General features: G+C 34.5%; 2 protein-coding genes across 3 annotated transcripts in view; both read right to left on the reverse strand.

Moving 5' to 3' along the window:
• NSUN3 (NOP2/Sun RNA methyltransferase 3) overlaps positions 1–663 on the reverse strand; it is a 54,022-nt gene extending 53,359 nt beyond the window's left edge. Inside the window, exon 1 of the mRNA XM_059392128.1 lies at positions 497–663. Coding sequence (XP_059248111.1) covers positions 497–508 — 12 coding nt within the window. The 5' untranslated portion in view covers positions 509–663. The remainder of the gene's footprint in view (positions 1–496) is intronic.
• A 5,371-nt stretch (positions 664–6,034) lies between these two features.
• ARL13B (ADP ribosylation factor like GTPase 13B) overlaps positions 6,035–13,663 on the reverse strand; it is a 70,394-nt gene continuing 62,765 nt past the window's right edge. For both annotated transcript variants that reach the window (XM_059392130.1, XM_059392129.1), the window contains one exon: positions 6,035–8,184. In XM_059392130.1, the coding sequence (XP_059248113.1) occupies positions 8,108–8,184 (77 nt within the window). In that variant the 3' untranslated portion in view covers positions 6,035–8,107. The remainder of the gene's footprint in view (positions 8,185–13,663) is intronic.

Genomic DNA, 13,663 nt, shown 5'->3' on the forward strand with positions numbered 1-13,663 from the left:
GTGAAAAGCCTATGGAGATTAGTATTATCTTTGCAACTTTCTTGTAAATGTAAAATTATTCTAAAATTAAAAGGCTACTTCGGGGAAAAAAATAAATAAAAGTCGCCCGCTTGCTGTGTAAACTTCCTTGCAATTCTATTTCATTTCCTCATCCAGTTTAGCGAGGTATTACCACGTAATACTGTCCCAGGGTCCCAGGATAGAGCAGTGAGTCTCATACCCTGAGGAGCTTGCATTCTGCTCAAAGCTGAACGGAGCAGTATTCAGCTCGGCAGGCTGGACTGCAACCAAGTGACGTGGGGGCACAGGGGAGTCTTGGGAGAAAACCGCAGAGAGCGCTCAGAGAAAGCGTTCGAGCGTTCCGCACTGCAGCCTCGAACTGTGCAGCCAGGGAAGCCAACAGCTCGCGAAGTTCCCCCCTCCCGACCCCCTCCCTCGCCACCTCGGCCCGCACAGGGATTCAGTCAGAGGCTCCCAGCTGAGCGCCAGCCCTCACCCGGGTCAACATTATCCCGCCGCGAGATGCCAGACAAGAGATCTACAGGACCCAGCACCTCCGGGAAACCAAAAGCACAGCCTCACACGCGAGGTTCACCCGCTCGCACTTCTATCCCTCGCTTTTCCGGTTCAACTTCCCGCGAGATTCTGCTTTGCCCTCCTTGTCGAAATCTCGCCAAAAGTCGTGTAGGTCTCGCGAGAGGTACGAGAGCGCAAAGTTACTTCCGCCGCCGGCTGGTGGGGGCGGTGCTTACCACCGAGGGCGTAGCTTGACCCTTGGGCGGAGCCTTGAGTGGCTGGCAGCTTCAAGTGAAGCGTTTCACTGAACAGAAGCTGCTGTGTGCTTGTGGCTCAGTAAAAAAAAATGTTAATTTGTATTAGGTTTTGTATAATGACCGTTGTTGTAAAATGTTCTCAGAGGCTAAGCTAGTTACGGAATTAATCCATCAAATTGGATATCCCCCCTTTAGCTCAGATATTCAGAACTAAGGGTAATAGGGATGATATGATGAAGAAATAAGACATGTATTTCCTAGAGATGGACAATGGGGATAATCTCTCTTTTAACGGAGAGGGTTAAATGTTTAATTGAAATACAGTAAAGCACTTAGCACAAAGGGTAGGAAACAGTAAATGCCTGAATGTTGGCTGCTGCTGTGTATTATTTTTACTATCATGATCTTCAAGATTATGAACATCACGTTCTGATACCAAATGCCTGAAGACCAGAATGACCCTACACAGTAGCCTCCCACCCACCTTTATTAAGGGCAGTGTTACATGTGCTGAGGAAAATATTACACCCATTCTAATAGGAACAGCACTTTATTTTCTCTTTTAGTGTTACTTTTTAATTCCTCCCTTGTAACAGCAATCAACAATTCATCAAGAAATCAGTGTTTGATATGGTCCCTGATATTTAGTGAAAAATCATCATTTTGAGACCTTTGATGCTCAAAATATCAGTATAGGCATATACCATAGGTACAAATCTTAGAACCACGTAAAAAGAAAAATATCACCAATAATGTGATTTGAAGCTTAATACATTTACTTACACAACTTCCCTAGTAATCTAAAAATAAATTTAGATTTGGTGCAAAAGAAAATAAAGTATTAAGGACTGAAGTGATTAAATGCATGCAGTTTGTTGGTTGTTTAGAGAAAAGTCATTAGTCTACCTTTCAGCCTCTATACATGAGATTATATTTTTTTCTGTGTTCATTTCAGAATATTGCATTTATTGAATTAATATGGTAGTATATTTGCAAAGTAGACATTTAAAAGACTTTTAAGGAGATAGTAGAAATCATATACACTATATTTCTTTTAGGGAAAGGGGATGTGTAATGCTTGGAAAGAGGTCATATTGGTTCTATTATATAATTTTTGAATTTTCTATTTTCCAATGTTTCTATTTTCCAATTTTAAATAAGCTAATGAATACTGATGAAAATGGAAAAAAGCCTATGAGAATGAAAATTAAAGATAATGCCACTAGAGATTGTATTGACATCTTGATGTATTCCTCTAGTTTTACGCATTTTCAAGTTTGATCAAACAGTACGTATAATGTATCCTGCTATTATAAGCATTTTCTTATGTTAAAAATTCTTCATATATAACTTTCTAAAAGTTGCATAGTATTCTAAGGTATGGAGGTTACTATACTAACTTACCTTCTTACTATTGATAAACATGTTTGCTCATCGTTCTTTCCATGTCTGATAATCTTACAATTTTTATTATATTCTTAGTTTCAATAGGTTTCAAATCATACTATTTGTTTCTTTTATAAATTACCACCTCATGTCCACTTATCTGTAGATGTCTTAGTGCTATTTTTATTTATATTAGAGATGTTAACCATATAACATTTTCAAGTACCTTCCCATTTTTTTCTTACAACTCTTTAAATGTAAAAATATCTTAAAATTTTATGCAGTAAATTTTTTTATTTTGTAATTGATTCCATTGCTTTTTGGCTTGGAAATTGCTTCGCACAGAGGCAAGCAATTATGTTTCTTTCTCCCTTTTTTTTCTCTTTACAGCTTGATCTTTAATACTTAACCCATTAATCTATATAGAATCAATATAAATGTATCATGAGAATGTTAGTGGACTTCCCCTACCAAATACCTACTAAAGAATAAACAAAGGTCCACACTTCATTTTAAAAATAGAAACTAGGGCGCCTGGGTGGCTCAGTGGGTTAAGCCGCTGCCTTCGGCTCAGGTCGTGATCTCAGGGTCTTGGGATCGAGGCCAGCATCGGGCTCTCTGCTCAGCAGGGAGCCTGCTTCCCTCTCTCTCTCTGCCTGCCTCTCCATCTACTTGTGATTTCTCTCTGTCAAATAAATAAAAATAAAATCTTTAAATAAATAAATAAATAAATAAATAAATAAAAATAAAAATAGAAACTATTACCAGACTTGTTTTAAACCATGGCAGATATAAATTGAGCTGACACCAACACCAGAAACTGTATTTTATTATTATTATTACTATTGCATTAAAGAATAAAGCAACTTAATATGTACTTAAACTGGGCAGGAAAAGAATTTTAAATAAACCTAAGCAATTTTATTGTGAATTTATTTGTTATAAGAAGTGTTTCAAGATAAGAATACTTTATAGACTTCTATGCATTTTATGAATTTTCATATTTACATAAAACATAAAACATTCATAGTCATGTAGAGGTTTCTGTGCCAAAAAGATAAAGACAGGCTTTACAGTAAAACAATCCACCATCAAGAGACCACTCACTCCTTAAAATGAATGGCAAAAAACACAACAGAGAAATTCACCATCAAAGCAAGAGAATAAAGCCTAGTTTACAGGCAATCTTGAACTATCATTTCAGGAGAATAGCTTATTAGCTGAGGCTCTCATTTTATTATTTTAGTCCTCCAAAGTGGTGTGTACAAACTCTATCATAGAATCCAATGGGATTGGGAAGTAAATATAACTTGTTTTTTATTTAATTTTATCAAATCTTTGGAAAAAAAAACAAAAACCTTAGGGGGAAGTATATACACAAAGTGCAATAGAATATGTATGTTAATTATGAGCTGAAACTTATCCCCTCAAAATTCACATACTGAAGCCTTAAGTCCTAATACCTGAGAATATGACTGTATTTAGAAAGTCTTTCCAGAGGTGATTAAATTAAAAAGGACCTTAAGGGTGGGTCCTAATCTAATCTGACTAGTATCCTTATAAAAAGAGGAAATTTAAACCCTCAGACACTAGGGATAAACACATACAGTGGAAAGACCACACGAGGAAACAGGGAGAAGCAGGCCATCTATAAGCCAAAGAGAGGAATTTCAGAAGAAACCAGTCCTGGCAATAAGGTTCCAGGTTGATCCTGGACTTCCAGACTTCAGGAATGTGAGAAAATTAATTCCCGTTGTTTGATCCACCCAGTCTTTGGTAGTATCGTGTGGCAGATCTACCAAACTAATATAATAACTTAAATATTACTGGAAAAGATATATTATAAAAATCAGGAGACCATTGATTCATTTACCTAGGTCATAAATTCTGTTTACTAATTAGCACACAGAATTTACAACTCGGGCTCTAAACAAGCAAATAATTTTCTTCCTATTTTTCCTTCAATTATAAGCTGATTCCCTTCATCAAAGAAAATTCATTTCTGATTTCCTATTTCTTTCCCCCCAAAAACAGGTTTCCATTATTGTTTCCATGAAGCTAATGGATTATTATTTGATAGTTTATAATCACATATATATATATATTTAGATTTTACTTATTTACTTATTTACTTATTTGAGAGAGAGAAAGCAAGAGAGATCACAGAGGGAGAGGGAGAAGCAAACTCACCACTGACTGAGTGGAGGTCCTATGTGGGGCTCAATCCCAGGATCCTGAGATCATGACCTGAGCCAAAGGCAAACTGAGCTGAAGGCAGATGCTTAACTTAGCCACCAAGGTGCCCCTCTAATCATACTTTAATGTAAGTCTTCAAATATCTAAATTTGTTCTTTGGATCAGCTGGAATATATTTGTTGATAAATAGTATTAGCAGAATCTCAGTTGCAAAGTCTACTCCACTTAGACAAAAACTTAAGTATTAAAGCCAAAGATAATAAAGTTTATAAGCTACAGCTTTATTTGTATAAGCAGTTTCACTTTTGATAAGGTTTTGACACCAAAAAGCATTTTCTTCAGTGCAGAATGGGAAAAATTCAGTAACATGAATAGCATACCATATAGAAACAAGTAGCAAATAAAATAAATTATCACAATAAACAAATACTTGGAGATCAGCTACAAAAAAAAAAGGCATATTCTACAGATAATTTATTTATGGGCTATTCAAAATACATTTTACAGGAGTGCCTGGGTGGCTCCGTTAGTTGAGAGTCTGACTCTTGGTTTTGGCTCAGGTCATGATCTCATGGCTCCTGCGACTTAACCCAGTGAAGGGCTCTGTACTCAACGCAAGGAGTCTATTTCATCCTTCTCCCACTCCCTCTCCCTCTGCCCTCCAGATCTGCTCATGTGCATGTTCTCTCTCAAATAAATAAAATCTTAAAAAAAAAAAAAAGTTTTACATATTAAGTCCTTTGTTTCACACTGAAAAGACCGTTCAATTTTAAGCTTGCAGAAAGCATAGCACTTAATTTTTACAAAATTATGTTTGATTCTCCCATCATAAAAGCAGCAAAATTTGGGGGCACCTGGGTGGCTCAGTTGGTTAAGCATCTGCCTTCGTCTCAAGTCATAATCCCAGGACCCTGGACCCTGGATCCTGGGATCAAGCCCCATGTCAGGCTCCCTGCTCAGCAGAGTCTGCTTCTCCCTCTCCCTCTGCCTGCCATCCTCCCTGCTTGTGCCTTCTCTGTGTTGCAAAGAAATAAAATCCTTTAAAAAACAAAGTAAGCAAAATTTTAAAAATTCATTTGAAAAACTGAGGAAAACACACAACCAATAACTAAAAAGTTCATTATTTAATATCAATTACATGCAATATTGTATGCATGTTATATATTCCTTTTGGGCATATAGACTTATCTTTTAAATAAGTAAAAATATATATCTTTCAGTAAGTAATTTTAAGAAAAGACAGACATTGCATCATCCAGGATCATGAGGTGATATATTTTTAATTGCCTTTAAAATGACAATATTCCTGGGGCACCTAGGTGGCTCAGTGGGTTAAAGCCTCTGCCTTTGGCTCAGGTCGTGATCCCATGGTCCTGGGATATTGCCCCGCATTGGGCTCTCTGCTCAGCAGGGAGCCTGCTTCCTTTCCTCTCTCTCTGCCTGCCTCTCAGCCTACCTGTGATCTCTGTCAAATAAATAAATAAAATCTTAAAAAAAAAATTGACAGTATTCCTTTCCATATATATGAAAACGTGTACAGAGAAAAAGTTTTCATCTAAAATAAAGTCATTATTTTAATCTATCGACTTAAGATTTCTTCCAACAGGCATATCTGAAAATTTCTATTTTCTTACCAAAAAGAAATCACTTAAATTTATCAAATGAAAAGCAAAACTGCATACTGATATAAATTATTTTTATTGTGTGAAAATGTAATAATCCATGATGGTTAAGAATAAAAATGCAGCACATAACAAAATAGGCATTTACTTGTTAAAAGCAACCTGGATTTACAAAACTTCTTTTAAAATATCTTTAGAATGCTTTAGGAATACAAATTAATTTTTGAGAGATATATAAAACATTTATTTCACTGCATCATATATTTCATTTCAAAAATCATTTTTATTTTTAATAAATGAATTCAGTATTATTGCACACTATAGTAATCACTTACAGGAAACAAAAAATGTTTAAACTTTCATTTACTCTCAAACTAGATGAAAATTAAAAGGATGACAAAAGTATAAGTTTAGTGTTTAAAAAAATGAATAAATGTAAATGTTACAAACAGGAACCAAAAAGATATACAAATAAGTTTTACTCTAAAATTCAGTTCAAAATTTACATTTTGTCTTCCTGTGTTGCTTTCGCTTACATTTCAGCCACCTATCAAATTTAGGCTGTTTTATATCTGAAGCAGAATGTTTTTTACTCAGTGTGCCTGGTGTACAAAACTTCAAAAGACTGCATTATGATGCTGACTAGAGTAATAAGTGACCCAACTAATGAAAGTTCAAGGACTTAAAAAATGTGACTAAATGTGATGCTCCAAAGTAAAATAATCATATTAAACTGCTTTAGATATACTTAATCTTGTTATTGTTAGATACTAGTGTTTCTTTGTTGTCAGTACAAGTTAACCAAACTTAAAATTTTAACGAGGTGATAGGATTCATGTTGTTTCTAACATTTTCACAGTGATATAAATGTATATACTTTTAATTAAGTGCAAATTATGATCTAATACTCAAAATATATTCCTAAAAATTTGCTTAAATAGAGAATCCTGTAGATGCCATTCTTCAGTGCAAGGGAAGTGCTACTATTTTAAATTGAGAAATAATTTTGGAATTCTCTCTTTATAAAAATAATTTTAAACCAACTTTTTAATTCTTATTGACTTAGTACTCAAGCATTTCCTAGTTACAAAACCAAGTGTTTGTACCCACAGTGTCTTTTTCAGTCTTCTTGCCTTTATTTTCAAGGCACAAAAGAATTAAAATAAAAGAGTCACTGCAGCTTCTGACAGAACAAGGAAGTGACAACGAGCACCATGATCTGAAAAAGTCTATACCATAAAAGAGGTGTTCACTGAAAATTTTAATAATAGCTCACGTAACATTTTTATTAATTTAAAAAGCATTTAGATCAAGAAAGTATTTCAAGTCTCTTTCATTTATTGCAATCATCACAAAAAAAAAAAAAAAAAAGCAAACAACAACAAAATGAACCCTGCTTGGGTAGTATTTGGGTAGTATTTTCAGATAACATAATTTGGAAGAATAAAGATCTAAGCAACTAGTTTTAAAAGGTATTATTTTAAAATTAGGTAAAATTAGGATGTACATTTCAAGAACAATACTATTATAAAACATACCTAAAACCATATAAATATGTCCTGTTTGTATAGTTCATGTTTGTCAAGTAAATCAACTCCATTTCCATTAAACAAAGCATCTATAGAAAAGTGCAGTCAATATCATAGTAATTAAAATTCTTATAAGTTTTAGAAAAATATAAAAAGTTAAAAACGTAGGTTATAAATTCCCAAGATTCCCCTTCCATGCACATGTATTTTACAAAAAATGTGTAAGATACAGTAACAAAGACTATTAAACAAATGGTTAAGAAAGTGTGCAGAGTCCATTGGCTCTTTTTCTGAAAAGGTTTTCCTTCAGGAATATGCTCATGAATGGGACTGTAAAATCCAGAGTCAACAATAACTCCTGATAATTTGATTCAAATGCTCATCCCATCTACTGATCATTTTGCTTCTTTTTTTTTTTTTTTTTTTAAACCGTGAATAACATGGATAATTGTCAGATCAGTCAGGTCTTTGGCTATTGGACTCCTTACTGAAATTGCCATGGTTATATTGCCCTAGTCATGAATGTTTAGGGCTTTTCTTCTTTGAGAAAGAAGGTCCTCTAGTTGATCTTGCCTGTATTTAGTGCATCCATATGACTTGGCTATGAAATCACATCATGAGCATCACTGTTAGGTCTCTGTCGCACAGCCAGCGGAGGCAGTGGCTTTCCATAGAAATCTACATACAGAAGGGATACCAAAAAATAGTATGGTAAATCAGAATTTTTGATGCAATTCATTATTTTCCAACCAACACCTTTAAAAAAGTAAGGTGCTCTCACTTGATGGGTAGACTAATGGATGAGGAGAATAGACGAAAAAAAAAAATCAAAATCCAAGAAAACTTGAATAAATTTAAAACATAACCACTAGTACAAATTCCTAACTCTAGATTATAAATTAATTTCTACTCGATTTAATAAAAAGTTTTATCTAATAAATATACATATATATTATTTTAGGTCCAATTACATGTTCATATTAGTGTAAAACAAATAAATACTCAAAAATCTATGGAAGTTCTTGCCAAGGCCCTGATAAGTCAGTATTTGTACCATCCATATTCTCATCCAGTGGTTATTACTTATAGGTATTTTACAAAAAGAATTAATTATCTTAGTTTTCTGGTAGGTAGTAATATTCTACAATGATGCTTCTCTATAATTCAGTGATTTACGGTGTATATGATACAAAGAAAGTCTTATTTTACATTTCTTAATAAGTTCCTGTCCCTTAATTATTATCAATTGGCTTAGAGTTAATAGCATATGTAAACCTTTAGTAAGTAGTTATTTTCTAGCCTATTACCTTAAAATTATCCTAGAAGCATAGATTTTTAGGATCACTTGAAATAAATATATTGAAAATGTACTAGAGTCCTGTTTCCAGTTTTGGATATATTGAGAGTTTGGCCAACTAGCCCTAAATGAGCACATGACCTAGAAAACAGCCTGCAATGTCACAAGTAAATGTAAGTTCCTGATATAACTTACCCAAATGTCCTTTGTGATCAACAGTATCCCACACCTGCCAGAGCCTTCTGTTAGATAAGACCCTGATGGAACTTACAAAACCACATTTTTTTTGTTTTGAATTCACCAATCTGGTGTTAGCATATGGCCCAGCTCCTGCAGCTCTCTCTGCCTGCACCCTGCCTTGATCTCCCCCATGGAAACCTCAAGGTATGCCACATATTTCCTCCAGGACCTGTAAGTAATAAATTTCTCCTGTCTCAATTTCTTCTGTGGCCTTTTTGAACCAAGACTTAGCATCTAACATCCAGGGGCCCTACTTAACAAGTGTTAATTTAACAAAGTCATAACAGCATTTAAGAAGACTGGAAGTCACCACTCCATCCTAACAAGAAGTAAAAGGCTGAACAGACTACAAAATCAACACATCAACTCATTTCCATAAGAGGGGAGGTCACAAGACAAACCACTGACCCAGAAATGGAGACAGACAGGCAAATATAGGGAGTTTCAGTTTACCAGAGCATATATTCATGAATGGAAACTGCCAAAGGAAGGAAAACTGCCCAGCTAGGAAAACCTGAACTTTGATTAATTGCTGGAGGCTTAGCAGGAACAAATCTCAGAGTTAAAAACTCCAAGGAGACTAAGTCATATGAGGATTCCTACGATATTGTGAAATTTGTCTCCAGAAACATGACCAAATTTCCACAATAAATATTGAAGAAAAATCCCCTCCCACTTCTGTCAGGCAAGGAAAAAAAGAAACCATTTTGAAATACCCCAGAACACTCTGTTTTGGGGCACACAGCCTCCCCTCAGGGAAAACTAGTTAACTAGAGCTTAAACTACTGCAGTATCATCAAACCCCAACTGACCTGGGGAAGAAGACCACCAATTCCAGCTGGCACTACCCATTTTTGTCTACCGAGTGGGGAAGAAAAAAACTGAGAAATTCTTGTAACATTCAGAGTCCAGAGGGACTGGCTCACTAAAAGACTGAGATCTCATTATAGAAATATAGAACACTTCTCTTTCTATCACATATCACCACCATATTACTGAAAGCCAATTTCAGTAATTCAGTAACTTCAGAAAGTTTCTTTCACCTGATACACCATGTCAGACAAAAACAAAACAAAACAAAACAAAAACAAGGCATTCCAGAAAGGGCAAAAAACCCAAAATGTGAAGAGACAGATCAATCATCAGAAAAAGACATAGCAGGAATATTGGAATTATCAGGCCAGGAATTTAAAATAACTATGATTAATAAGCTAAGGGCTTTAGTGGATAAAGTAGACAGCATGCAAGAACACATAGCAATGTAAGCAGAGAGATGGAAATCCAAACAAAGAACAACAACAACAAAATGCTAGAGATAAAAAAAAAATCACTGTTACAGAAATGAAGAATGCCTTTGATGAGCTTATTAATAGACGGGACACAACTGAGGAAAGAACTTGAGCTTGAGAATAGATCAATAAAATCCTCACGAATTGAAAAGCAAAGAGAACAAAGACTGGGGGAAAAAACAGAAAAGAATATCCAAGGACTGTGGGACAAGTACAAAAGTCATACCTTATTTTTAATGCAATTACCAGAAGAAGAAAGAGAAAAAAGAATAGAAGCAATATTTGAATCAATAATGACTAAGAATTTCCCCTAAGTTAATGTCAGACATCAAGGCACAGATCGAGGTATCTAGAGACCACTGAGCAGGATAAATGCATATCTGGGCATGTCATTTTCAATCTACAGAAAACCAAAGAAAAGGAAAAATCCTGAAAGAAGCTAGAGAGCGAAAAACAGCTTTTCAACAGAGGCTCAAAGCTAAGAATTACATGCAGCTTTTCCTCAGACGCCATGCAAGCAAGAAGAAAGTAAAGTGAAATATTTAAAGTGTTTAGAGAAAGAAAACAAAATAAAACAAAACAAAACAAAACACCAATCTAGAATTCTATACCCTGCAAAACTGTCCTTCAAAAGTAAAGGAAAAATACACTTTTCCAGACAAACACAAGTTGAGGGAATTTATTGTGAGTAGACCTGACTTGCAAGGAATGTTAAAAGTTCTTTAGAGAGAAGGAAAATAATAAAGGTCAGAAATTCAGATGTACGTAAAGAAAGAAAAAGTATCAAAGAAGAAACAAGTAAAATGAAAACACATTTTTCTTCTTAATTGATCAAAAAGATAAAAGTTGGTTAAAAAATGCTAATAGTAACAATGTACTTTGATTATGTATATGTAGGTATAAATCTTATGCATGTATGTATATATACATATATTCACTTATACATGCTTATATATTAAGTTAAATGAATGACAGTAATGACACAAAGAACACAGAGAAAGGAATCAGGATTATTTGATTATTTTAGGCCCTTGCACTACCCATTAAATCTATAGTGTAGTTTGAAAGTGAACTTGGATTAATGTAAATGTATACTGCAAACTCTAGAGTAGCCACTAAAAAAAAAGTAAAAACAAAAAAATTAGTTTAACTGATACACTAAGGAGAGAAAATGGAAACATAGAAAGTGCTCAATTAAACCCACAAAAGGCAGGGGCACCTTGGTGGGACAGTTGGTTAAGTGTCCTACTCTTGGTTTCAGTTCAGGTCATGATCTCAGAGATGTGGGATGGAGCCCCGGACAGGCTCTGCCATAACGAGGAGTTTGCCTGAGATTCTCTCTCTTCCTCTGCCCCTCTCCCTACCCCATTCCCTCTCTTTTCACTCTCTAAATAAATCTTTTAAAAAAAAGGCCACAAAAGGGAGAAAAAGAATGGAAGACAAAAATAGGAACAAAGAATGAGGGCAACAAATAGAAAACAGTAATAGATATGCTAGATATTAATCCAACTATACCAATAATCATTTTGATTTGCAACAACTAAAAGATAAAGACTGTCAGAGCAGATCAAAAAATATGATCCAACAATAGGCTGTCTACAAGAAAATTACTTTAAATATAGAGAAGTATTAGGAGAAAATGGCTTTTCAAGCAACTATAAATTCCAAGCAACTAGTAAGGTACAAGGATACCCTCATAAGTCTCGATGTGACAGTGCAACAAAATGAATTAAAGGTATGGATTTCAAAGCTGGACACACCTACATTCAAATCTTGGTAATGCTACCTAGTAGCTGTGTGACCTTGGAGTGTAAGTTCCTCCTGTACAAAATGGGGATATCCCTGCCCATCTTATAAGGCTTTTAGGAGAAATAAAATGAATTAATGTACCTGAAGTGCTTAGCAATATGCCAGGAACACAGAGTATACAGTTAATATTATTGCTATACTATTGTTATAACTTAAATTAAAACAATTTTGACAAATTTTAAATATGACTTTTCTAATTTCTTAAAATCAAAATTAATGAGAATTTTAATACATAACAGAACTCAAAATTAACCCAAGGTGCGTATACTTCCTAATATGTTATACTTTTAGAATTTAAAAGTATATTCCTAAAAAGAGAAATCACATACACACAGCAAGAATTATCTTTCTCCCTCCCAAGAAGTTATTTTATTTTTGAGGTAAGGATTCTGTATTATTTCTTTGCCAGAAAATAAAATCATTCTATACAAAGTATGTTTCTTATTGTCTTAACTGTAAGGGATATAAGTCGATGTTAGTACCCAACGGATAATAACTGGGCACTAACTGATAATAAATCAACTTAATTGCTAACACACATTTTTACAAAGAGCTTCAAACTTTTTTTTTTTTAAGGTTATTTATTTATTTATTTGACAAAGAGAGATCACAAGTAGGCAGAGAGGCAGGCAGAGAGAGAGAGAGAGAGAGGAGGAAGCAGGTTCCCCGCTGAGCAGAGAGCCCGATGCGGGACTTGATCCCAGGACCCTGAGATCATGACCTGAGCCGAAGGCACCGGCTTAACCCACTGAGCCACCCAGGCGCCCAGAGCTTCAAACTTTTTAAACACCAAATTGAAGGGTAGTAAAACTGCATACAAAATTTTATCTTCATTCACAGTTTAAGATTAGAAATATTCTTTTGTTTAGTGCATTTGGTATTTCTAGCTAAGAGAATCCTTGATCTATTTCTCATAATGTATAACACACAATATGTTAATGAAGTATGGGTTGAGAGTGTTTATATAGTAAACATATTCTCTTTTTAAGTCTCCTTTCTCCATGCATGTCTTACCTGTTACACTGAACAAGTATTACAGACAATAATTAGAAAAGTAAAATCAAACTACTATCAAAACAAATGTCTATTAGCAAAGAAAAGGCATGAATCTGCTTTAAAAATTCTCAGTATAACTATAAAAAATTGTTGTATCTGTTGTTTACTTGCCTTTCAACAAATGCAAAGAAATGTGTATAAAATTAGAGAAAAGAGGAGGATGCAATTATAAAATTGGCAGCTATCAGCATCTCCACTGAAGATCCCATGAACAACTCTAAAAATAAATTTAAGGTTTTTTATTAGAATTTTTAATTATACCTGCGTTCTTCCCTATTAATGAAATCAGAGTTGATTGTACTTTTTTTTTTTTTTTTAAAAACAGGTTAGGTATACTTTGACTAAAAATTTATGGGAAGAGGGGGAGGAGTCAAGATGGCAGAGAAGTAGCAGGCTGAGACTACTTCAGCTAGCAGGAGATCAGCTAGATAGCTTATCCAAAGATTGCAAAAACCTGCGAATCCAT

Source organism: Mustela nigripes, chromosome 2 (genome assembly GCF_022355385.1).
Source record: "Mustela nigripes isolate SB6536 chromosome 2, MUSNIG.SB6536, whole genome shotgun sequence".
NCBI lineage: Eukaryota > Metazoa > Chordata > Mammalia > Carnivora > Mustelidae > Mustela > Mustela nigripes.